General features: G+C 37.5%; 2 protein-coding genes across 2 annotated transcripts; one reads left to right on the top strand and one right to left on the bottom strand.

Moving 5' to 3' along the window:
• Positions 1–1582: 1582 nt before the first annotated feature.
• On the bottom strand, positions 1583–2597 carry LOC119082876. Its single transcript, XM_037192537.1, has one exon. The coding sequence runs from the start codon at positions 2595–2597 to the stop codon at positions 1590–1592; it is 1008 nt and encodes a 335-aa protein (XP_037048432.1). The 3' UTR covers positions 1583–1589.
• An 11138-nt stretch (positions 2598–13735) lies between these two features.
• On the top strand, positions 13736–17753 carry LOC119082934 (venom protease-like). Its single transcript, XM_037192590.1, has 7 exons — positions 13736–13975; positions 15083–15508; positions 15566–15631; positions 15691–15751; positions 16302–16462; positions 17167–17442; positions 17506–17753. The coding sequence occupies exons 1-7, from the start codon at positions 13900–13902 to the stop codon at positions 17688–17690; spliced, it is 1251 nt and encodes a 416-aa protein (XP_037048485.1). The 5' UTR covers positions 13736–13899; the 3' UTR covers positions 17691–17753.
• Positions 17754–27147: the final 9394 nt, after the last annotated feature.

Here is a 27147-nt window from a genome sequence, read left to right as displayed (position 1 = left end):
GGACTTTGTAGCAGTGACCCATTTTCGCGCTGCCAATTGGTTCTTCGGGAAGCTGTGTAAACCGTTTTTTGCGATAGTTTCGCATCCCCGCACGCTACACTCGAGAACCATTCTTGAAAATTCGAAAATACCAGATCTTTTCAGTTGAAATTTAGCGAAATGATTTCATATCAAAAGTACCTGTTGATGTCGTTGCAAACACGTTTAAAGAATTCAAAATTATAAACTGATATCGAATGACAGTTGTTCGCATTGAAGTTGGCTCTGTATTTTCACAATACGCTTATATGTGTATGTGTATATAGAATCAATCGAAATGAAAAGACAATGGGCTGACAGACCCGTGTCTACAACCCTCTAATGCGTCTGTTACCAAAATGCAAGTCAAGTTGGGCATGGTCAAATTTACTGAAAGTGTTCATTTTTAAAATTGCGCATAGCGCAATTACGAAAGCCCGTACGAAGTACCTCTCAAATAAAACCAACAATTTACGATATTATTTTAGAAACCCAAAATTTTTTGCCAACTTTCTATTGAGTATTCAATTATCTCTCAAATGAAACAAAAACTAGCAAAATCGGATGAGATTTACTCGCTTTATGTGCAAAAAACACTTAGGGCCGAGTAGCGGCCTTAGTCCAAGGGCCCAAATTTGAAACTTTTTTCGCCACGTTCTTTTGTAGAGTAGACTCAAGGTACTCCAACACAATTCGAAAATACAAAAATGCTACTTCATGTATAAAACTTCATAAGAGCACGGAGAAATTCAGAATTGGCCGAGGTGTAAGGCAGGGTGACACCATTTCACCGAAATTATTCACGGCGATTCTGCAGAGTGTTTTTAGGAAGTTAAACTGGAGTAAAATGGGAATAAAGATAAATGGAGAGTACCTGAGCAATCTCCGCTTCGCTGATGACATTGTACCGATAGCAGCGAATCTAGGTCAGGCTCAGCTTATGCTACAACAGTTAAGTGAAGAGGCAAGCAAAGTTGGCCTCAAGATGAACTTATCGACACCATCGTCATGACCAACACCGGGTGCGATAGAGAAATCAAAATTGGTGACACTGTCATTGAACGAGTCGACAGCTACGTATATCTAGTACATAAACTGAAGTTAGGTCTGGACAACCAGACTGCAGAAATAAGACGTAGGATTGGTCTTGCATGGGCAGCGTTCGGAAAACTCAGACTCATTTTCAAAAGCAAAATGAATAATAGTCTGAAACGCAAAGTTTTCGACACTTGTGTCCTTCCAGTGCTCACTTATGGAGCGGAAACGTTGACTTTAACGAAAGCATCCGAAGATAAATTGAGAGTGACACAAAGAGCCATGGATCGGAGTATGCTTGGAATAACACTCAGAGACAGAATGACGAATCAATGGATTCGACAACAAACCAGGGTCGTTGATGTCATGGAAAGAACAGCATCTCTGAAATGGAGTATGAGTATAGGGAATAACAATTCTGGTAGATTGTGGCTATTTTTTTGCGTTTATTCTTCATCAACTGCTTCACGTTAGACAGGTTAACTAAATTTAAACAAAATTAAGTTTACCCAAGCCATTAATTTGAATTTGTATCTTCAGTCGGATACACAGCGATACTCTTTTGTTTTAACTTTAAACGGACCACAAACCAAAACCAGCTCCTGTGCTGTGCCAACACAATTTATTTGAAACGACCATTCCATTTCAAAAGTATCCGTTTGACTAATGATGGTCTGCAATGTTTTCTCATTAAATTTTTCTTTTGCAATTTCGACATTTGATTCTAGCCGAGATTTTAAGATACCGATTGATGCCTCGGAGCTCATACTAAGTCCCAGTTTTTCAGCTAACTTTGTAGATTCCGATAAGGTATTTGTCGTTTGAGAAGATGTTGTGAGTCCACTTTTGAATTTTACATTGCATTGCGAAATTCCTTGATGGCATCCGATTACAGTTTCCCAGTGTCCTCTCTGTAATTCACATGCATTTGCGGGATGTGGTACGCGACAGCAGGCTAAATCAACATTGTTCAATGCAGTGTCATCGCCTTTGCCACCTTGAGACCGTTCAACCTGAGTACGAATTCCGCAAATAGCTGTCTCCGGTGGACACATTCTGTTTGTGGTTCTCCATTCACCGAAAGTTACAATCTCCCCTCCTCTGATATTCGCACTAGTACCATCGTTGTTAGCACAGATTAAGTTAAAATCCACAGCAGCTGTATCGTCACCACGACCACCTTGACTAGATTCCGATCTAAGTTCAAAACCATTGCCAAGTCCATTAGGACAATATTTACGTCCTCTGTACTCGCCCCAACCACCTTCACTACTGACAATGTCTTTCTGAAAGATTCCTTTTAAACTGGTACATATAAGCTTTACTGAGTTCAGTGCTGTGTCATCGTCACCTCCTTGGTTACCTTCTACCTTTAAGTCGAAACCGGTAACATAACTTCCTTCTGGACAAAAGTCGGCTCCACCCCAGTCACCCCAGTTCGTTATTCTGTTCGACTCAATCCATTGTATGACGTCCAGGCGAGCTTCCATCTTACTTACCAATAAGCAAATACTTAAAGTCAACAGTATTTTTCGAAAAACCATTATTGTAACTGTAGGACCGTACAGTGTTTCAGTAAGATCTGATCAAACGAAAAATTCCAAGTGATTTGAAGCTTATTTTTCATCTCTTTATATACCGCTTGTCAGACGAAAATATGTTAAATTTTCGCGTTCTGTTATGTTAACACCCAATTAGTTAACAAATAGTAATCTTGTCAAGTGAGATAAATTGTTTCTTTGATTATATTCGAGGTGGTGCTCACTAGTAATGTACATTTTATGTACGTAAACGTTTGCTCTTTATTTTTTTGGACATTTAATGAGAACTTAATGTATATTAAAGTTTGTGATGTGATTTAGTTGTACATCTTATGTACAAATTAACGAGTGCCAGGTTTGTGCTTCGGTGTATGTACATCTCTTGTACAAATTATTGGGTGCGAGGGATTCTTCTGAAAAACAGAAGACCGAAATCGGACACATTTTCTATTGGAATTTTTTATATGTGCCTAGAAAGGTATCCGACACCAGAACCCAAAACCACTTTCAAAAAAATTCTTCGAAGCTTGTGTGGCTGGTAAGTGGTCATCAAAAACCGAAAACTTGCACTTTTCTTACAAAAATTACTCCACCTACACGAGCCGTACGTGTGGGATGTCATTAGAAAGGTAATTGCATGTACTTCCGGGGCAAATAGGGTTTTTGATCACCTCACACTAGCCACACAAGCTTCGAACAACTTTGGGACAAGGGGTCCCGGATATTATTGAGGAGTTATAGCTCATTCGATTCGTTGAACTGTTGTGAGTAAAACGTAGAACTACGGTTGGTGAACTTTATTTTGTTGCAGTGACATAAGTCCGAGACATGGTATGTATGGGGCGAGAGCCTAGCGTCTGTAGTACCATGTCATGGAAAAACATACTTGGATAAGTTTCACTGCAAAGGGTTGGAGCGACCTTAGTAAAAGTCCACCCCAAATCGACGAATATTTTCTTTCGTTTTTTTCCGCTTTTTTGAAATGTAGAGTAGAATAAGAATGGATTAATTTCAGCACCAATTACAGTATAGATTACTGGACCACATCAATTGAACAAGTAATGTACATTCGGTGTACATTTCGTGTGACGAATTTGCACCAAAAAAATGTGAAAAACTTCCTGCTAGTGAGAAAAAATAGCCATTAAATGTGCGGAAGTCAAGGCACATTCGGTGTGATGGGCCCGATTTCCGATGGCAATTTATGTGCATTTCGTGGGACAATTTGTTAAATGAGAAAATACATCAATTGGAAAAATGAAAAAATGACTTATAATTAAAATGAGTTTTTAAGTTAGTATCGCTGTTACTCCGTTGCAGCCTAGTAATATGCATTTTTTCTCTTCAACGTATTAGATCATCTAAAATTGGTATGAAAATTACGCTTCGCTCTGGAGGGGTATACCAGATCGCAAATTTCAAATAGATATCATTTCCAACTTGAAAAAGAGTACAAAAGAATACGTAAGTCGGAACAAGAAAAGACTCCAAAAGAGTACATTATTTGGAAGTGCCAAAGATTACGTACCATTAATTTGGCGATTTCATTAAATCAAATTATTCTTAAATCGTCAATATTTGAAGAAAAAAAATACATGAAGCATCGGCTGCATCGCCCTGCCATTACCAACGCTGACTGCCCTGGACCATCTGTATGTGCCTACATAGCACCACCTTCTGGAAAAAATCGAGTACAACGACGTCTTGAGAAATTTTCTGTACCAGCAACTTCACCGTCGCAGCAGCCACAGCCAATTTTACTGCCACAGCAACCAGACCAAATATTACCGCCACTGCAGCCACAACCAATTTTGCCACCCAAGCTTCAAGAAAGAATTGATCAAAATTCTGATAAACCCGAACAGTCAACGCCTGTAGACTATATTGCACGAAGTTCAACACCGATAGGGAATGGAAACTCGACATCAATTGAAAATGGATCCAACGAACCGATGATAACGAACGAATTCATTCAACCAACCAATGGTGCGATATGATCGATTTGGACAATGACACTGGACCAGTTGATTTCTCCATTGAAACGGAAGAAGAATTGTTGGACGTTTCAGAATAAAAAAATAAATTTTGGGGGGAAGTATCTGTGGTGACACAGTACTCATTTGAATTGGATATAATCGAGCTGGCTTTGAACCGCCTTTATACTGTAGACCTTATAGAAATAAATCATTATATTCACAACCTCGAAAGAGGTAACATCTATGGGTTTTCCTTACACGGTGAGACCTAAAAATTTTAAATAAACGTGCAAGTCAACATCCAGGTTTTTTTCATAAGTGAGTTGGGGGAGGGAAGTGCTATTCAAGTAAACAAGTTTTAGCAAAATCCCCTTAGCTGTTCCTGAGAACCAGCACCAGCGTCAGCCAGGCCTTGTGAAACTGTGAGGATTAAGATTTACATTGGAATTGGTAGAGGGACAAATTCTAAGATTTACAGTGTAAAAATTATGGCTCTCGATAATTTCTTCATCGAGTAGCTCAAAGTAAAAATTTCACCATTTTAAAAGACTGATATCTCCTTTACAAAGCAACCGGGGAAGCCTTTGAATGATGATCCCAGACAAGTTTTTTAAACCCTTTTGAACAGCAAAAAAATTATTTTTGAATCGAAGTTTTCTGTTACATTGTCAGAAATTGCACTTTTAGGCTACCCTCGGTGAACTTTGGACGCTTCAATACCTTACTGGTAAGTGTATTTGCCGTCAATTTGGTTGCTTATATGGTAGCCTGGGGTCTCAGCTTGACAACGATACCAAATATGCCATACTTTATGCTTTACAAGCATTATTGATGAAAAAGTTTTGCATCGAGGTCGCTCTACTCGCAAATCTAGAGCTATCTAGAGGAATTACCTATTTTTAAGAAAAACAAAACACTTTAAATGTTTGATGGATATAAGAAAGACATTTATTTGTACAAAATTTTGACAGATGAAATAAATTGAGAGAATAGAGAGCCGGCGCAATTTCTTCGCAATTATTCAGCGCAATAATAATTTTCTCAAAACTCAAATTTTGAAATGCGAAACTAATCTCCCATAAGCCCTTTCTCGGAATTATTTTACGTAATGTTCAAAACAAACGAGGCATTGAAAACGTGTTTTGGTCCTATTTTTCATGACGAAATTTTCGAAACAGTCAAATGAAGTTAGAACTTTTTCTATTCAAAATCGCGACTGCTGCATCTGTCAATGAAAACTAGGACCAAAACACGTTTTCAATGCCTCGTTTGTTTTGAGCATAATGCTTTCTTTACATCGGGCGTCTGAGGAGGGGTGCCGCACTTCTTGGACTATGCACGGTGATCCACAAGCAAGAAAAAGTTGTATGAAAGGGTACCCAAAAAATTAGCGTTACTGGTAGTAAAGGGGGGTAGTATCCCTACAAAAAAACCACACCGCAAGGTCTGAGCTGATCCCTTCTCATACAACATTTTTGAATTTCGATTTTTTGTCGAATTTCTTGGGGTTTCTCAACAGATATTGTGATTCATCGATAATTTTGGATTATTTTATTGCGTGTAACTCTAGACTGAACACAGGAGGGCTATTGTAGCGGCCCAGAATTTTCTATTTCCACTCGAGGTGCCAATTTAGTCCAAGGGGTGCGGTACTCCTCGTTAAACCTTGGCCATGACAAATTTACATGACATCATTAACAATTGGATTTGTATCCGCAGTTTAATATTAGAATTTAAAATAGTAAATTTAGAAATATTGACTATTTTATTAAATAATATTTTTTGTTCCAAAATATTCTCTTCAATATTTATTGCGAATGCTAATATTGCGATATTCGCGACGCGTGCAACAATAAAAATAATAAATTAAAAAGAGCTCAAATAAATTCCGTATTATGACAAAATTGGATATGATGAATAGTAATAGAAAATGCTAAATCTATATTTGCCAGTGTCGATTTTAGTAAACCCAAAAAAGGTTTCCGCGTTGTGATTGCAATTATCGTATTCTGCCTTCCTTTAAAGAAAGAAAGGAATATTTAAAACTATGCCTGATGTGACTGGAAGGTGTCTTAATAACCCGTAAACATAGTAAAAGTCTTATAAAATGTTTACATCTTAGAAATTGCACATAGGATAGGATTGAATTACACGCAAAAATGAAAACGAAAATTCTCGTTGACATTTCAAAAAAGCTATACAAACTATACCAAAGCACCTACCAGGGTAATAGAGTGTTCCATTTCGGAGATGGTTCAAGTGTGTCCCACGGCATCTTCATATAAAAAATACCGAAAGTGAACACGTAACTCATTTTTTGTATGATGTCCCACGGCATAAAAGTGAACTATATCCGAAATGGAACGCCCTATAGAGGTTTTACCATGTCAAATAGAGTAGTTCTTTGATACCAATAATACCATTAGCAGCCTTAGTGGTAATTTTGCAATGACATTTAGAAAAACAAGGTTACAGTCGGAGCGTTTGCTGTGACTGAGCCACAAAGTGTGTTATTTGTCGATTGCTGTTCTTGGTGCCGGCTTTTTTCCGTGTTCATCGTTTTTGCTTGTATCGTGTCCACACGTCGGATGCTTTCTTCGTCGGTTTAGTTAAAACTTTTGCCACAAATGACAATCGATCGCTCTCGAATAAAGTAATTGTGCGCCGTTCAGTTCCATGTTCCGTGTTTTCTAGGTTACGTGTAGGTCCTTTGACTTCAGACTTCCGGCAAGTTTTTTTTACATTTCTTTAATTTATTAAGATACGTTGTCCGGTGCTTCAACTTCCAACGACTTACCATTGGGAGTTGCCAATCCAAAAAAATCTGCGTCGCAAAGTGGTAAATGTTCAGGAACAGACCAGCAAGAAAATTTATCTGCCAGATGCGACGCAGATTTTTTTGGTTCAATTTTAGTTGTTACGTCTAATTTTTTTTTTGTAAAAATTATTTGGCAGATGATGAGAAAACCTAAGCCAGCTTGTTTGAACTAATTGGGTGTAAAATTTAATTTTTGCGTAACGAAGCTGAAAGCGTCAACTCTAGCGATATCATTCATTTTAGAAATTGTATTTCAAAGACTGCGTTTCACTTTTCTCGAAGAGATTTTTGTTGGGATATCAGTCGTTTTAGAAGTGTAGTCAACACTGCTTTTTATAACAGTTTACAGTTTTATTTCGAAAATTTGACGAAATTCGAAAATTTGACGAAATTCGAAAATTTGACGAAATTCGAAAATTTGACGAAATTCGAAAATTTGACGAAATTCGAAAATTTGACGAAATTCGAAAATTTGACGAAAATTGACGAAATTCGAAAATTTGACGAAATTCGAAAATTTGACGAAATTTGAAAATTTGACGAAATTCGAAAATTTGACGAAATTCGAAAATTTGACGAAATTCGAAAATTTGACGAAATTCGAAAATTTGACGAAATTCGAAAATTTGACGAAAATCGAAAATTTGACGAAAATCGAAAATTTGACGAAAATCGAAAATTTGACGAAAATCGAAAATTTGACGAAATTCGAAATTTGACGAAAATCTGCCACCATTCAAGAAATATCTCTAAAACCCTAATTGACCCACCCATTTCCAACTTTCGACATTTTTCACATATGCCCCTCTGTTCTACTCGTAAAACTCTGAGACTTTGCCGAAGAAAGTAACTCTCTATCTGCCACCATTCAAGAAATACCTCTAAAAACATAATTGACCCACCCATTTCCAACTTTCGACATTTTTCACATATGCCCCTCTGTTCTACTCGTAAAACTCTGAGACTTTGCCGAAGAAATTAACTCTCTATCTCTCATAATCGCAAAAATATTAGTCCTTTCATCCTACGCTCGAGTAGCTCAAAATTTGGTCACTCTAATCACTCTAGCTCAAACGAATCTGCCCCGATTTTTTTAATTATTTTTTTGTTCGAATCGTGTTACGAATACCTTTCATTTGATGGGTCGCACGCCTCTGTAGATTTCAATACAGCTAAGCTACAGCCGAAAACGCGTTCCCGACCCTCGAAAACCACACTCAGAAACCACTTCGAGGCCAATAAAACAAAATTCTGGTTTTTCCTGGGGTAGTGGCGTATCACATTTTCATTTTTATGCCCACCCTGAGGTTCCTGCAAAATTTCATGGAGATTGGCTGACTAGTTTCCGAGATCGACCGTCGATAGATAGATAGATAGATAGAAACATACAGAGTAAGTTGAAAGATTTTGATTATTTGGAAAACGTTAATTTGGTGCATTTTCTATCAAAATGACCAACTTCAAAACGATGTATCTCCGGCAATTTTAAAGTTACATAGTCGAGTGATAGCTCGTTTTGCTCGTATTTGAAGGGCGAATAAGATAGAATAGGATTTGTGGTGATACAGGCCAAAGGAAAGAAACCTAAATTCTCGCCTATATATAGTTGCCGCGTCTCAAAAAAATTTCTTCGTTCTTTTTTTGGAAGTTAGACTGCGTCAAGTCCTCCGCTATCCCTCCGGACATGATAATAACGAAAAGACTGCACCAAGCTCAAAGTGCATAATTGCAGACAATTGCGTAATCTTATGACAAAGAAAGTATTGAACTTTAGAGTGGCCATATATAACCGGAATCAGATGTGCTGTAGCATGAAAGTTCGATAAAAACATAGCGTATAATCGCAGTTGTCTCTTAGCATTCTTTGTCATGTGAATAATGTGCGTGGATCCTATGCTACTTCTTATCAAAATTTATTCTGTATACACATTCTACTCGATAGGTACTCTGACAAGTTTGTGTTAAGTGTGCACACATAATAAATTTCATTAGTTGTAGTGCTAAGGGGCCATTCATAAATTACGCACGCGGCAAATTAGGATTTTTCGACACCGTCCTACCCCCTCACACGCTTTTGTCCGTTTTTCGTAAGCACCTCCCCGCGTGAAAGTGCGCATAAAATGTAAGCCAAACAATAAATCGAAATTTCTACCAAAATCAGTATTTTTCAAGATAGATCAAGTTTATGTCACAAAAAAGCAATGAGAACACAATTTTTGATACGTAGAGCCAGACGACACTAGCATCAAGTGTTCGTCTAATGTCGCTTATTGCGAAAGATGATACATTGTTTGTTCTAGTCGAAATATTTACTTCAAATTTTAAAATGCTCTTACATCAAGTGCTGCAAGCAATGACAAAGCTTTTTGTTTTAGTTTTTTCCCCACTTAGAGAGTTTTCCAACACCAGTTCCAATCAATCAAACAAAAGATGTCCATTGTTCCTTTAGTTAGCAATCGCCAAAAGCGAATTAACGAACAATCAAGTTGTCGTTCCCAAAATTAAATGCGCGAACATGCTTCCGTGGAAAACACTTTAGTCCAATATGTTCGATTATAGACTTTTGAAGACGAAAAGATTTGCAAAAAAAATGTTAAGAGCGTAAAACCAGAAAAAAACGAGCCATCAGAACAGTCGGAGCGTTTGCTGCGACTGAGCCCCGTACGAACTCGTATATCTATTGTCCCTAGTATAGTGCGTCTGTCACCCTACTTTGACCGTAGACCTATTGCACCCGTAAACATAGTTGAAGTCAAATTATTATGAAATGTGTACATCTTAGAAATTGCACATAGCGCATAAAAAATGTAACAAAAGTTTCAAATAGCTCTAAAATTTTAATTTATTGAGTATACATACATATAGGGCCCTAGTAGCGACCTTAGTCCAAGGATCCAAATTTAATTTTTTTTTCAACAACATTCTATTCGGTGTTCGATTATCTTTCAAATGAAACAAAAATTACGAAAAACGGATGAAATTTACTCGAGTTATATGTGAAATACACATAGGGCCCTAGTAGCGGCCTTAGGCCAAGGACCCAAATTTTTTTTTTTTCAACAACATTCTATTCGGCCTTCGATTACCTTCCAAATGAAACAAAAATTCGGCAGAACGGACGAAATTTACTCTAGTTATGGGTAAAATACACATAGGGCCCTAGAAGCGGCCTTAGTCTAAGACCCAATTTTTTTTTCAACAGCATTCTATTCGGCCTTCGATTACCTTCCAAATGAAACTAAAATTACGAAAAACGGATGAAATTTACTCGAGTTGTATGTAAAATACACATAGGACCCTAGTACCGGCCTTAGTCCGAGGACCAAAATTTAATTATTTTTCAACAACATTCGATTCGGTGCTCGATTACCATCCAAATGAAACAAAAATTCGGAAGAACGGATGAAATTTACTCGAGTTATAGGCAAAATACACATAGGGCCCTAGAAGCGGCCTTAGTCCAAGGACCAAATTTTTTTTAACAGCATTCTATTCGGCCTTCGATTTACTTCCAAATGAAACTAAAATTACGAAAAACGGATGAAATTACTCGAGTTATATGCAAAATACACATAGGGCCGAGTAGCCTTTCACTTCTAAGGCCCTAACTCACGGTCCATTCACCCGATTTTAAAAAACTTTTTTTCCTGAATTGGTATCGACAATACCTATCGTTTGCCGTTTCATTTATATCGTTTATTTTGCCATAAATATCACCAAAAGACCTTAAAACACTTAGGTGGCCCTAACTCACGAAAGGCCGACCCGAATATGCCTCACTCTTCGAACTTAGCCTCACTATTTTAACTACCTTTCAGTGATTTTTGAAATCGGATTTGATTTACTCAAGATATCGACGTGACGGACAGACGGACAGACAAAATTTTTATTGCGGATTCGTCATCTATGAACATAGGCAAACACTTTGCCCTTACCGTCTGCTTCGAATTCCATCAATTACACACGGCATCGTAATCCTATAAGCCCCTTTGTACTTCGTACGGGGCTAAAAACGCGTGATAATTAGACATTAGATCTCATACGAAAGCGATCGGGAACAAGGTGTGTGTTGCTGCCACAGAAGTTGACGGATTTTTTCCATGAACCGTCTAATATTTTCATTACATTCTTCATTGTCCAAGGGCTCGGCAATACAATCACTTTCGTATCCATTTTCGATTATATCTCCCACAGATACGCCTTAAATCGTAATATTCATTTGTGAATAAAATCGAACAATTACACCGGAAATACGAGTTAAATTTGCCGAATAAAGTTCGAAAGTTCACGAATAACAAGCAATCAAAATTACGCAACATGGAGTCCAACGCGAGCAAAACATTGATCAAGCAGACTGTACGAAATGCAATCACGAAACGCAATACCAAATTGTCCGAAGGGAAAGCATGGTCGATGTTCAACCCGAAAATTGTGCGATCGAATGTTAGGCATGTTGCAAACTTTCGAAAACTAACGGGACACGATCTGCTTTACCAACATTTGCATCGAATGAAATTGGTGTCCTCCCCACTTTGCAAGTTCTGTGAAAAAGAAGACCAAACATCAGAACGTATCATGCAATGCCCTGGACTGAAGAGAGAAATCGAAGGCCTAAAAAATCTGCCCGGACGAAGAAGAATTATTTTCGAAACTATATTGACACGTTCGAGGAAAACAATGAACTGAATTTATGATATTTTCGATATTTTCTCAATGTTTGTATATGGTCTCAATGTAGAAATTTCTTAAAACGCTACAAATGCAATGGAACAGTTTCATATAAACTATTTTATATTTGCTACGTCTGGTAGTCCAGTGGCCTCCGGCAATTTCTTTATGCATGATAATAAGGAAAAGTGTGACTTTAAAGTGATCATAGCTTTTCAGTAGATTCATTCTTTTAAGTGAGTGAGATTTATGCTTAGTTTCCTCTTACCAAGAAAGTACTCCGTGTGAGAGATAAAATTGAATTTTTTAAATTTTTCCTTTGTTTATTTGACAGCTCGCTCTCTCACGGCTCTCTCACGGAGTACTCTTTGTTGAGTGGAATGGACACTTTATAGTTTCACATGGTAGGCTTTTGATACGAATAGGTGTTTCGTACGGGTCGGCGTTAGCTATGTTTTTTAATACCTTCTGTTCATGGTGTTATTATATGACTAGTTCGATTCGTGCATGATTTCTAGATCATTGGTTTAAAGGGGTAAGTTGGATTTAGTAATCCAATGATCTAGTATCATTCTAGTATCCAAATGCTTTGCATTTACCGTCTGCTTCGAATTCTTCATGTTACAAACGGCATGGTGTTCTTATAAGCCCCCAGTACTTCGTACGGAACTAAAAATATAGTTCTAGTTCATATACAGACTCATACGTATACGCACAACAAACCAGTCGTTTTAATTATCGTGTTTAAGCCGTTTAAGCGACTTGAAATCAATACACGGTGGGGTTGAACAAAACTTAAATAGAGTCGCGATTATTTTTAACCGACTCCAGATACACGAAATTAATGTAAGACTTGCTTCAAATAACTTTTACCACTTATTTATAACAATTCCACTCATTCTAAAGGAAATGGCACTTGAAGATAGATAATAAATTGAAAATTTCGTCGTAGAGTGACCTTGCTGCAAACAAAATGTCGTAACAGATACTTGTTGTGAGGCTGGTATGGCAAGTGTGGTATCGTTGTAAAGCTTAGACTGCAGGCTGATCAGGCATTATTGTTTTGTTGCAAGATGGGTCTACCTATGTAATTCAGAGGAGTCCAAAAGTGGCCTCGTATGGTGAAAATAAAATTTTTCAAATAGTGTACAATTCAGACAAATTTTGTAAAATCCATTCTCGGCGTTTAATAGAGCATGGAATCCTCTACCAATATCGCCATTCAAAGAGTTTCAAACTTTCTTCGTCTTGGACCATTCAAAGATGTCGAATTTTCGACTTTAGCTGGCTGTGGCTACGTGGTCAAGTTGTCGGGGGGAGCCATTTCAATACGAATTAGCTTAGAATTAGTCCCTCGATCCGTTTCGATAACAATCTGTATTCAAATTGACTCGTCGGTCCCGCACGGCCATGAGTGCCGGTTCTCCGAAACGGCTGGAAAAATTTGCGAACTGAACGTGGTTCCTTACAGTACTCGAGTCCCTCAATAAAAATATATAAAAAAATCAGAGGTGGTGTCGCGACTCTATTTGAGTTTTGTTCAACCCCACCGTGCAATAGACATATGCATATTATTTTCAAAATATCAACGCGAATTATTTTCAGCACTTATTCATGCAGTCAGCCATATAATATAATGATTCCTGATCAAGATTATACCGTTAAGTTCATCTCAACGTTTCTTCTTCTCGTTCGATTTCGCATATTTCGAAAAACATTTTATTCGATTGTTTGAACAGTAAAATTTGCTTTACAATTTACAAAAAAGTTTGAAGCGGCCGCATTTCATGTGATTTGGTGAAAAAAGTTATCACACAGTGCTACACTTCGAAATTGTCTCAAAATGAACATATTGTTCTCAGCAGTGAACACAGTTTTGCTGATCACATTTATTATTGCCAAAACAGTCAGCGCAGAAGGTTAGTTCCACTTCAATTTTACACGTCTCAAACCTTCGATCATTTTTTTAGTGATGTCAATTTTTTAAACCAAGACATAAGAGGGGACCCGTACGAATAGTGTAAAGTATATAAACAAAGCTAAAGGCTAATACACAGTTGGTGAAAAATGCATGCAAAATACATGAATAATGATGTTCGTAACCACAAGTGGCAAAATACGTGAAAAATGTGTTTAATCGCATTCCAAAGTTAACAATTTACATTTCTCTTTCAATCACTGTGTCTCCAATTTTAATTTCTCTGTTGTCGTCGATGTTCGTCATGACCTTCGTTTTCGATAAGTTCATCTTTAAACCCACTTTGCTCGATTCTTCGTTCTACTGCTGTAGCATTGTTTGTGCTTGATCCAGATCGACTGCTATAAGGACAATGTCGTCTGTATCCTTCACTTTCAGTGCGTCGTACTTGTTAAATGCTGGAGGATTTTTAGCTATGTCACTCACAGAGGACAGAATATCTGGATCCAATTTACCAACTAAATGGTTAAATTTTGAGTTGCCAGCTCTTATGCCAGCGGTGGCGAACAGAGCTACAATCTGAAGAAACCAGAGACTAATGGAGCTGCGACAATAGGATTTAAGTCGGCATCCAAATCGTCATCGTTTTCTTCTAGTAGTAGAAGGTTTGCTTCTGCCATTGTTTTTTGTTCCGTCGATGGAAGGTGAACGTAATGGTTTTAGCTGGGGTTTTGTTCACACAAATATATTTGATATTTGGAGCTATAGAACGACCTAAAGATTGTTAAGTATTCGATTACCTCTTTGTAATATCGTAGTTTCTGTACTCAAAAGTGTTGCCAGGAGAGACTCTCGGCTAAAATGCAGTTTACGGAAACAGCCCGGCCAACGCTATTCAAGCTGCACATTGATGAGTCAGTCTCTCGGTCTGACATCTTTTGTGATTTGAGACGTGAGACTGTCTCTTCCGAATTTTCGAGACTTTCGTTTTTCATCACTTCTTCAGCCTGTTTGTAACACTGAATAGTTACCTAGTAATGTTCCGCATTCCTAAACGTTTTTAACTGGAGATATCATTTGAATCTAATCGGTTAACTTGTTCATAAAGAATTATTTGCAACTGGTACTGCACGATGTGATGATGTTGAACATGGTATATGTACGTATCAACCAGTCCCGCAGCCTCAGCCGCAACCTCAACTATTCCCTCAGCCTCAGCCGCAACCTCAACTATTCCCACAGCCTCAGCCTCAACCTCAACTATTCTTACAGTCTCAGCCGCAACCTCAACTATTCCCACAGCCTCAGCCGCAACCACAACTATTCCCACATCAGTCGGAAGAAATTCCAATCGAAATTTCAACTCAACCACCACTTCAAACATCCAAATCAAGGCGACCGCCAATAGCTCCGACTGCTATCTTTAAGAATGATCCGAATATTCGGGGACGATTGATTACGACAGAAGAAGGATGTGGTTACTCAAGCGTAAAGGAATTTCATCAGATTGTTGGCGGAAATCCAGCCAAACCAGGTAAAACGCATTTTCGAATCTGTCGAATTTGAGCATTGAATATATTTAAAAATTCAGGTAAATACCCTTGGATGGTATTGATCGGATACAGAAACAACGTGGGCGAAGTGTATACGAAATGCGGTACGAGAGAATGGAAGCTTACGTTTGTTTACAATAAATAACTTTCTATTTCATACCAGGAGGGTCATTGATAACAACACGCCACGTGCTTACAGCTGCCCACTGTATCCTGTCTACATTGTAATGTGCACTCAAAAAAAAAATCAAGAAAAACTCACAATCATTGCTTCTTATTGTTTTCAGTCAGTATCTTTAGTTCGCCGAGGAATAAATGAACCAGTAAAGCAATTGCTACTCGATGCAATAATAAAAGTTTTTTCTTTGTTTTGTCGTGACAAAAACACAGATATTTTTCGACATAATTTAGACACTTCGCTATTATTTGTACTAGATTGAATGTCCTCTTGCAGACTTATAATATCGGGGTGTCTTAGTTTTGTCGCGACAAAACAAAGACAAAATATTAGTTATTGTATCGAGTAGCAATTCAGTGTTCATTTATGCCTTGACTAGCAAAAGATGCCATGTACGAATACAATGGATAGCAGCAAACGTGAGATTTTCTTTACTCTTTTTAGTGAATTTTCGCGAAAAATTTTGGGAATTTTTCCTGTCAGATCCCGATGACGGGCCTAAAAAATTCGGTTTTTAATTAGTGTCCTTCCTATTCGCACTCATGTCTAACTATTCGGACAACTTGGTTCAATTGTCTTTTTATTTAAATTTGAAGATCCTTTGCACGGTTGGGAGAACATGACATCAGTTCAACGACTGATGGAGTTGTGGAAGATGTTAATGTGATACGCGCAGAACGACATCCCGAATATAATAGGCATGATAAAACCAATGATATCGCTATAATATACCTTGAACGAGACGTGAACATGACGCGTAAGTCTTACTCTAGTTACACTCATAGCAACGCGAAGGAGACCTAACTCAAAATTTTCTTTTGTCATACCGTCAAACTTGAAAGAATTACAAATTTTCTTTTATGCTTCTGTCAAGTATGACAAAAGAAAATTTTGAATTAGGTCTCTCAAGCAGTAATTATATTCACGCGTTTAGTGGTGTGGTTTGTAGCGCTGCATAAAAAAGCGGTCGAATCCGATATTTTGAATTTTTGTATGGTAATTCACATTCAAACGTTGATATCTCCGTTGTTTTTAACGAATAAGAGACAGTTTTTGTTTGGTTTGCATCTTGTATGGAGTTTTGTCGATTGGCATACTCATTTGATTAAAATGTTGATAAAACTATATAAAAGAAGCAACCCTAGCAAACCTGTACAAAAATTCAAAATATCGGATTCGACCGCTTTTTTATGCAGCGCTACAAACCATACCACTAAACGCGTGGATTGGGACGTCAGGTAATGGCGAATATTCTAGCGCTACAAATACATGTATTTCTACAAATCGCTTGACATTAGAGCGCGAATTTTCTTGCTATCGCGTGCTAGTGCAAGCGATGTATGGAAACACATAATACATGTAAATGTAGCGCCCGAATATTCACCATTACGTCCCACTTTACTTACTACTTCCCTTAGAGTGGCACGTTGTAAAGATTTTAATTTTTCTTTTGTCTTTAAGTGCGCATAATTCCAATCTGTTTACCAGTCGACCATTCGATTCGGAATCGTTCATTCATTGACTATAATCCATTTCTCGCTGGATGGGGAAGACTTGAAGAGGGCGGTGAATCTGCAAATGTTTTACAAGAATTGCAATTACCAATTCTCGATAATGCCGATTGTAAAGAACAATATCGAAAACAAGGCAAATTACTTTCTGATGTGCAGTTTGGTGATGCTGTTATTTGTGCCGGTCGATTGAGCGGAGGCCAAGATGGTTGTCAAGGCGATAGTGGTTTGTGCAATTCTCATGAAAATGGTTCACACATTGAGTGTATTCGTGTTAATGTTCTTTTAGGTGGTCCTTTGATGATGCCAATTGCGTCTGTAATTCGACGTCCAGTTGTTGATTTTCGATTCTATCAAATTGGTATAGTTTCGTACGGAATAGGTTGTGCCAGAACGAATACGCCAGGTATTTATACCAGTGTACCACATTTCATGGACTGGATTCAAGAGAAAATTAAACTGCATCAAATTTAAGATTAAACTTTATTGTTTTAATTTACTAATATGTATTGGGTTGGCTGAATTAGATTATTATGAAAAGGTAAAATTGTTCTAATTCCCGTGTGATGTTAATTGTGAGGAAATTTGATTGTGTTTCTAGCCATTGATAATGCCTACGATGTGTAGGCGAAATATTTGGCAATAAAATCAACCAAAATTGGGCGATTCGAGACAAAACAAAGAAATCCTTTATCTTACTTACAAAATAACTGATATCGCTGAGGGTGACGCATTGTCCGTCGTACGCAAAAGTTTTATCAGCAAAAAATTGACTCAAAAAATTTGTGAAAGAAGTTTGCGTCACAAGTGGCAGATGTTGAGGAACGTATTGTTAGGAAAATGGTTGAAAAATGTACTGAAAGAATCTAAACGAAATAAAACCGAATCCTCTGCCACTTGTGACGCAAAATTCTTGTTGCAAAATTTTATTTCACAAATTTTTTGAGTCAATTTTTTGTTCATAAAACTTATGCGTACGACGCACAATGCGTCACCCTCAGCGATATCAGTTATTTTGTAAGTAAGATAAAGGACTTGCGTCACATTTACCCTTTAAGGGTTTTTTGACTGATATCACCACTTTTGTAAGTATGTTATTTCGACAACATCAAAAAGCCTTATGGAAATTAAAAAATGCTAGAGAAATCAGTCTGAATCGCAAAATCTAGAAACCAATCTTGGTACACCTCACTTATATTGAAAATAACCCAAATCCATCGAAAAATCCGATGGAAGTTAAAAAGTGCTAGAGGAATCATCTGTCACCCCAAAATTTAGGAACCAACTTTAGAACACCTCACTAATGTCGAAAATAACCCGAATCCATCAAAAAATCCGATGGAAGTTAGGAAGTGCCAGAGGAATCATCTGTCATCCCAAAATTTAGAAACCGACCTAGTGGAAGTTAATACTTAATGATCCCAACGATTCCCAACAAGAAATACATCCCAAAACAACACACACCATTCACCACATTACCATCAATAACATGCAACAAAATATACAACTCACACACATATAAATTGACTTTTATATGGCATTTGTATGGAGACTTTGGGGAGCTCCAGCTCCCAAGTTAGGAAGTGCCAGAGGAATTATCTGTCATCCCAAAATTTAGGAACCAACCTTGTAACATCTCACTCATGTCGAAGATAACCCGAAGCTGGAGACTTTGGGGAGCTCCAGCTCCCAAGATATGAGTTTTTTCCATCTTTTGAAAATTCCATTCTTTTTTTTGGGCCAATATTAGTCTATAACCAAAATTTCAGGAAAATCTATAGAAACGTTTAGGAGTTACGAAATCGTCCTTTGTCATAGGAACAGACCGATATAGGGTAGATAAGTAATGTCAAACTAACTTTATGCGGAAAGATCACATGGATGTATGTGTAACGTAACTTACGTTTTGAGAAAGTGCGCGAAATAATGTCATACAAATATTTGAAAATAATTGAAACTCTGCATTTCTCAATTTTGTTTTTCTCTTCGTTTTGTGTTGTGATTCGTTTGTTTTGCACTTGTATGTGTGCTATATTTCCGAAATTTCGTTCTTCGTGTCTCCTTATCTACAGTATATTATATCGATGGAACAGACTAACTAACTAACGTAGGCGATTTCAGTTATCTGTAAATACGAAATTTTGCTTACACTCACGGAATTTTGAAAACCGACACATTTTTTTGTTTTTGTGTTTCTGTGTTACTCGAGTTTTTGATTTCTCCATATAAAAATGCATGCAAAATTCACAAAAAACCAGTAAGAGGCCATTCACATTTTTGAAATTTTCTCCATACATTTTTGCGTGCAAGGGGAAAGGGTGGTCTGAAATTTCGAATTTGGTGCGTGTTTAATTTGTGAATGGCCCCTAAACCGCAAAACAGAAAGTGTGTAGGTTTTCAAAATTCCGTGAGTGTATTTTCATACAAAAACATTAATGTTTGTTGAAACTACCGAAGTAAAAGATTCCACATCAATTTCTTGAAATAAGTAACTACCATCCGAGCACATCATGTTCGAAACACCAATATCAATGAATACCTTCGTCCAGTGAGATCGAAGCTATTGTGCACATGTTCTTCGTGTATGGCTATGTAGGTGGTGTATGTAGGCTTCCCGTTAAGGGGTATTTAGCCATGAAACACCACGCGGGCAAGTGTGGGTTGGTGAGTGTAGACCACATGCTTTACGTGAATTAGAGATGTGCGGGTCGCCCGAATTTTCGGTCAACCCGACTTTTAAACCCGACCCGAACTGGTTCTGGTTTGGCGCGTTTGTAATTCAGTCGGGTCAGATCTGGTCGGGTTTCAACATCTGGCTGACCCGAAAGAAGTAAATGACCGTTGAAAAGTTTAAAAAAGAAACGCGCGAGACTATTTTCCGGTAGATGGGATGTAATATCTCGTTAGTCAGTTCAATGTTTTTCTTGCAATGAAAAATATGTTGACGCTACTAATTCCGTGTAATTTCTAATTCATTTATGAGCCAATTTGAGATTTAGAATTTTTTTCGGGTTTCTGATTTCGGGCGGGTTTCTTGTCGTTTCGGGTCGTTAAATTGCGGGTCTTGAAAGTCTGAATTCGGGTGGGCTCGGGTCTGGCGGGTTTCCAAAAAAGGCAGACCCGAACATCTCTAACGTGAATTCAGAACCACGCCTAGGAGTTTAGCAAGTCTTATAGGATTTTTATCTGGTGCTAATTGTATCTCCGCCTAAAGTTAGACTCAGATACTTGTACACAGAATTCATTGTGTATGGGTGACGTTATACATGTCGTTCTTCTGTGTACAGTTCGTTGAGGGCACCAAACACCTCAACTACCTTCAGTACGCCTAGGAACATTACTTTCATCCTGAACTTTGAAGAAAAATCCTATACAGAATTTGCCCTATCCGGTATTAAGTCCGAGTTTTCTTAATGAAAGGCTAGTACGTTACCACTGAGCCAACCCGTTCCTTAGGATTACGATGCAGTGTGTAAGGGGTCATTCATAAATGACGTCCACTACTTTTGGTCAGTTTTAGACCCCCCCGCTCCCCCCTCGTCACGCAAAAGTGGTCAAATTTGACCCAATTTTGTATGGAGTGTCCGAAATCGTAGACCCCCTCCCCCTAATTGATGGAATTCGACGCAGACGGTGTGGGCAAAGTGTTTGCCTATGTTCATTACTGGTATTTGCGATACCGATCCGGGAAAAAATCGTTTATTAAAATCGGGTGAGTGGACCGTGAGTTAGGGCCCTAGAATTGAAAGGCTACTCAGCCCTAAGTGCATTTTGTATATAACTCGAGTAATTTCATACGTTTTTCCTAATTTTTGTTTCATTGGTGAGGTAATCGAAGGCCGAACAGATTGTTGTTGACAAATTTCAAAGTTGGGTACTTCGACTGAGGCCGCTGCTGGGCCGTGTGTGTATTTCTATTCAATAAATTTAAATTTGGTGTTATATTTGAAAGGAATGTCGTTCACATTTCATAATATTTTTACTTTAACTACGTTCCGACGTACGGTCATCATAGCTAACCAGATCTCACAATCAAATTGGAACAAAATAATGATATTCTTCCACTAGTTAAACACTTCCTGGAGCTTTGCTACTCTCTCCCCTTCTGGGCCAACGTCGTCAGCGATACGTTGGATAATAACGATAGGTTTGTTTCGTCGTACGGTCAAAACAACCGAGTGTCATCCACAGAAACAAACATGGCGGCAACTTAAACAAATTCGTTCATTAAAACTTCAAAGTGATGTTGTTTTGGCTTCTCTGTGGATGATGATTGACATTTTGAACGGCCTTGGAGATATGATGGTGGATAGTGAAGTGTTTAGTTTCATGACCAAATTTTTTTTTTAAATATTTGTTTTGCTGTAATTTCAAGATTAGCAGCTCATGGAGGTAACTGAATTCAAGTCAAGAGAATTCCAAAATGCATTGAAATGCTAAATGATGCGCCAATGTCACAAGCAAAAAAGAACAAACACTGTTTGCCACATTTAAAAACAATTTTGTTATAGGAAAGATTTATAATTATTATCGTGATTTTAGCAACAAGTTGCATAAGGTCAACACATTTGTTTTCAAAGAGTCGTGAAAATTTACTTTATAATTTAGAATGTGAACAAGATATGTACTATGTAATTCTAAGGTTATCCCATTCGACTCTTTGTATTTTTGTATTGAAATACTTCGTTATCACAAGCAAAAAAAAAACACCGGTCAGTGATGTGACACAAGTTCTTGTTAAAACATAATAAATTGTGTTGGGCTACACTGTAGCGTGACACCATATTCAAATATATGCGCGCAACATTTTACATCGAAAAGATGCACATAGACCACGGCACTTTGAGTCCCTCATAACCCCACGGCTTAAAACCTAGTGTGTATCTCGGCCACCAGACATCGTAGAAAATCGAAATTGGTCCCAAAATGAAGGTATAAGTGCCCAATGACGAATGAAATTTTAAAATTAAATTTTTATTGAAAGGCCTGTCGTGCCAGACAAGTTGAATTTTCGAATTTTCGAGTTGTCTGGCACGACAGGCCTTTCAATAAAAATTTAATTTTAAAATTTCATTCGTCATTGGGCACTAATACCTTCATTTTGGGACCAATTTCGATTTTCTACGATGTCTGGTGGCCGAGATACACACTAGGTCTGCCCTCGCCTCGCCAGGGCGCTTCTAGGGCTCAAATCAAAAAGTCGTAGAACAAATGTTTTTAGCACTGGGTAATGTAAGAAAATGCCATAGGTTTCAAGCCGTGGGGTTATGAGGGACTTAAAGTGCCGTGGGGCACTGGTCTAACAGAGATGGCGCACCCAGTGACAGCCAAGCGTCCAGAGCTTCACGGCAACGACAGACGTCGGTCATACTGGATTTTCGTCAATAAAACCAATGTTACCGCAGCAGGACAGGCCATTCTTGCTTAGGCAGCTGTACTGTATGCACGTTACAATTAGTTCATACATAGCACTGAATAAAGAATAATTTGTGTGTAGGAAGTAGAGGTGTTTTAATGGAAAAGTCGAATCGGTTGTATGAGAGTGAACACGTCTTACTTTTATTGATAAAATTGTTGTATTGCTTGGTCAGTAATTCAACATTGACAAAGTGTTGTATTCCTTTGACATGACCAAAATTGTTGAAAAAATTTCTTTTATTCAACGAAGGGCGAAGTCTTACTTTTAGTCTGTTCTGGGGGCCGTTTGTCATGTTGAAAGATCTCCCATAACAAATACAACCAAACCAATTGTAAAGGCAATGGTTGAAGTGTAGTTCACCGGCCAAATCTAAAATCGTCGTTCACGTTCGGTCAAAATAACTCTGGACAAAAAATTGAGGATTGTATGGAAACTTCCAGGAGTTCTAGCTCTGAGACCGACGAAAAGTTTTTTTTCGACCTAAATCATCTCTGCGAACAAACGCCGAGCGAGAAACGTCGAAATCTCGGGAAATTTCAGAAAACGTACAAATTTCGGAGGTTTGAAACTAGTAAAATCAAGTTTTGCCGCGTCGGAAAAATTTGTGGAAGTTTCGAAGTTTCGATTTTTATCCACCACTCACTTCGTTCTACAAAATATTTGTAGTAGAACGCTTTGCTTCCTTCTACAAAATGTTTGCTGAAGAGAGTAATCCTTCTTGAAGTGGACGAAAATTTCCTCTACGAATTCTAAATTTTAGACATTTTTGAAATACTTGAATCGAATTGGATTTCAGATTTGGATTTTGTGTGTTCATGGGTGATGTGTATACTAACTAACACAAACACATCTAATGGAAGTTGAAATACACATACAACAGAAAGAACACACAACACGTGTTGTATCAACGGTTCAAAATTGGATAACATTTGGGGTAGTCTGGGGACACTTGGCGGCAAGGTCAGAATTCAAAAAGTTGCTGTGAAAGGTGTTTCGAAATTATCATATTTTTTTAAATATTCCGTCGTATTGACTTGCGTCACGTCCCCTCATTCTCGTGGGGCCATCATGGGATAAAAACAATATGTGTGGGTAATATGTCTAATTTAAATTAATAATTTTAGCTTCAGGTTCTGATTAAGAAGGTTAGAGTTTACTTTCTTCTTTTTATTTTTGATAACGCATTCATATATTCGTAACAAAATTTAGGGACGGTTGTTATAGCAACGCTAAAACGAAATTTCCTCGCTAATAGACCTTTTAAGTTGAAAAAAAGAGTAGATGGTCTGGAGGGGTGAATTGACAGGTGACAGCTGTGATCGGTTCGCTTTTGGTCACTTTCGTTCACTTTTCACTTTTTATTGAACAAAAAGTGAACACAAGTAATGAAAAGCGAATCAATTGCAGCTGTCAGATGTCAATTCATCCCTCCAGACCATCTAGTGTTTTTATCAACTTAAAAGGTCTATAGGAACTGAACAGCACGACACAAACTGAAGTGAGCAATCGCATATTGATATGCATATAGTCATCGCAAGACATAGGTGCACTGATGATGGCGTGATACGCCGAAATCAGCATTGTTTTGTCCTGTTGTTCGTCCGCATTATAATTGTAAACGGTAAAACGTTTCGTCAGGAATCGTCAACGGTAACACGTTTCGTTCGCCCTTAGTTGAATAAAAGAAATTTTTTCAACAATTTTGCTCAAGTCAAAGCAATACAACACTTTGTCAATGTCATAACTCTAAATTGAAAATGATATATTTTCGATGATAACTTCATCCGCGTCCTTTCTGGAAAAATTGGGATCAACATTTTGTGATAAATTGTGTTGGCTTTGAGAAAAATAATAAAGAGTTTTGGGTATTGCAACCTACTACGAGAAAACGTGATAGTTCCCTAAAATCGGCACAAATTCTGAGTTTTCTCATATCAGACCACATCACCACAAACATTTGTAATTGTAACTCAAAGCCGACACTTCTTGACACAAAACGATGGTCCCACTTTTTCCAGAAACGACGAGGATACGAATCATCAAAAATGTATCACTTTTTCACACAAAAGGCTACAATCTAGCATTATGTCGATTAGTGTTAAGGGTTAATCAGTGTGCGCTAAAACAGCACGGAATTAAAGATAAGTTCAGTGTCATTGAACACAATCGAAAATTTTGCAGACAATGAAAACTTGAGGGTTTTTCGCCATGATGACAACTCTACCTTTTCTAGGTCGAATGTCTCATTACCTATGAGTAATGCTCAAAACAAACGAGGCATTGAAAACGCGTTTTGGTCCTATTTTTCATGACGAAATTTTCGAAACTGTCAAATGAAGTTAGAACTTTTTCTATTCAAAATCGCGATTGCTGCATCTGTCAATGAAAACTAGGACCAAAACACGTTTTCAATGCCTCGTTTGTTTTGAGCATAATTAAGCTTAGAGAGGAAATTTCGAACAAAATTACGTAAAATATGTGGTCCCAACATGAAATACGAAATGTTTATTGGTATGTGTGTTTGCCCTCTTAATTATTTGCCGCTCTCCAAACTATCCAGAATGAAATCCACCGAATGGCATTAAGAGGGCAAATTGAATTATCAAAAGCGAAATAGCGTCAACACATACATGTATTGGTGTAAAATTATACGAAATGTGTATATTATACAAACTGATGTTGGGACCACATTTTGTCGTACAAACCTCTCTAGGTATAATTACTCTAAGCTCATTACAGTTAAAGCTGAAGTGCTGTTACATAATTTTCTGTTTAATCGACCGGGGCCTAATATTAGGGAATCGATTTTGGGAATATTTGGGAATGTCTGGAATTTTTGGGAATATTTGAAAATTAATTCCCAAATAATTGCTCCTTTTAAAGATATTCTGCCAAAATGTTTGGTTTCTTTTCTTTTATTGTATAAATCGTGTCTAAGTACCACTGACATTGAGTGTCATCCATCAGAAGTTTATTTTCGCTGTTTACGAGTTGCTTAGGAATGTCCAGCGGTATTACATCAGGTATTTTCTATCGTCTACACTTCTCCAATCGTCCACTTCCCAAAAATTCCCAAATATTCCGAAATATTCCAAAATGTTCACTAAAATTGAACTGAATTGAATGTGTTGTCTACAGAGATAACGCAGATAACTTTTCACTTAGGAATAGGCATGCTACTGCCAATCAGTGCATATTATTCTTATCAAATTTTTGATACACAAAATGACCTGTTTTAAGCCGATGGAGGAACCCCAAAAAAATTTACTTGTTACTGCAATGTAAATGACACCTTTCTCATGGAATACGCATTTACATTGCCTACGTCCGAGGTTCCAAATTTTTACCGTGTCATCTAAGTCCCTAGATTGAGTTCTGATCAAAATATTGAATTAATCAAGTTTTAATCGGCCCTGATTCTAGAAAAGGGATGATCCATTAGAATTGAGTCCCGGTAGTACGGAATCATTTTCTATCGTCTTATCTTCTTCTACTCTGCTGATAGAAATACGCTTTGCGAATAGATGTTAATTTTTAGTAATATTTGGGAATTTTTGAGAATATTTGGGAATTTTTGGGAAGTGGAAGAGTGTAGAAGTGTAGGCGATAGAAAATACCTGATGTAATGCCGCTGGATATTCCAAAGCCACTTATGAACAGCGAAAATCATCTTCTGATGGCAGACACTTAATGTCAATGGTATTTAGACACGATTTAAAGGGATGGGAGACGTTCAAAATTATCGATAATATCAATCGAAAGAAATTATCGATAATCGATTAATCATATCGTTATCGATAATTTAATAATTATCGATAATTATCAAAATATCGAAATTCGATAATTATCAAAATATCGATATTTCGATATTTATCTGAAAATTCATGATAATATACCGATATATCACAATATATCGATAAATATCAGATTTTCGGACCGAAATATCGATATATCGAATTATCGATATCTTGATAATTATCGATAAAAAAAAGTTGATAATTATCGATTATCGATAATCATTATCGCCCATGCCTAATAACAATAAAAAAGAAACCAAATATTTTGGCAGAATATCTTCAAAAGGAGCAATTATTTGGGAATTAATTCCCAAATATTCCCAAATATTTCAAAAAATCCCAAAATTATCAAATATTCCCAAAATCGATTTCCAAATTATAGGCCCTGTCAAACGTCCAACGTCAAAAAATTATCCTGAGATCTAACAGCCGTTGTGGTAATAAAGATAAGAAATCAAAGCTAATCTCTTTGTTCTGGTTTTAATGTGAGGTAATCGAAAAGTGTGTTCAGTCGGGAAAAATTTGCATGTCGACAAACCTGAAGTACGAAACATTCGCAGAAGAACTGATCTCTGGGAAATAAAGTGTTTTTTGCTAGTGAAAACGAAGATAATTTGAGAGTGACACAAAGAGCCATGGAACGGAGTATGCTTGGAATAACACTCAGAGACAGAATGACGAATCAATGGATTCGACAACAAACCAGGGTCGTTGA

Source organism: Bradysia coprophila, unplaced genomic scaffold (assembly GCF_014529535.1).
Source record: "Bradysia coprophila strain Holo2 unplaced genomic scaffold, BU_Bcop_v1 contig_50, whole genome shotgun sequence".
NCBI classification, from domain to species: domain Eukaryota; kingdom Metazoa; phylum Arthropoda; class Insecta; order Diptera; family Sciaridae; genus Bradysia; species Bradysia coprophila.
The sequence above is the reverse complement of the archived record's forward strand: the minus strand, read 5'-3'. Positions and strand labels throughout refer to the sequence as shown.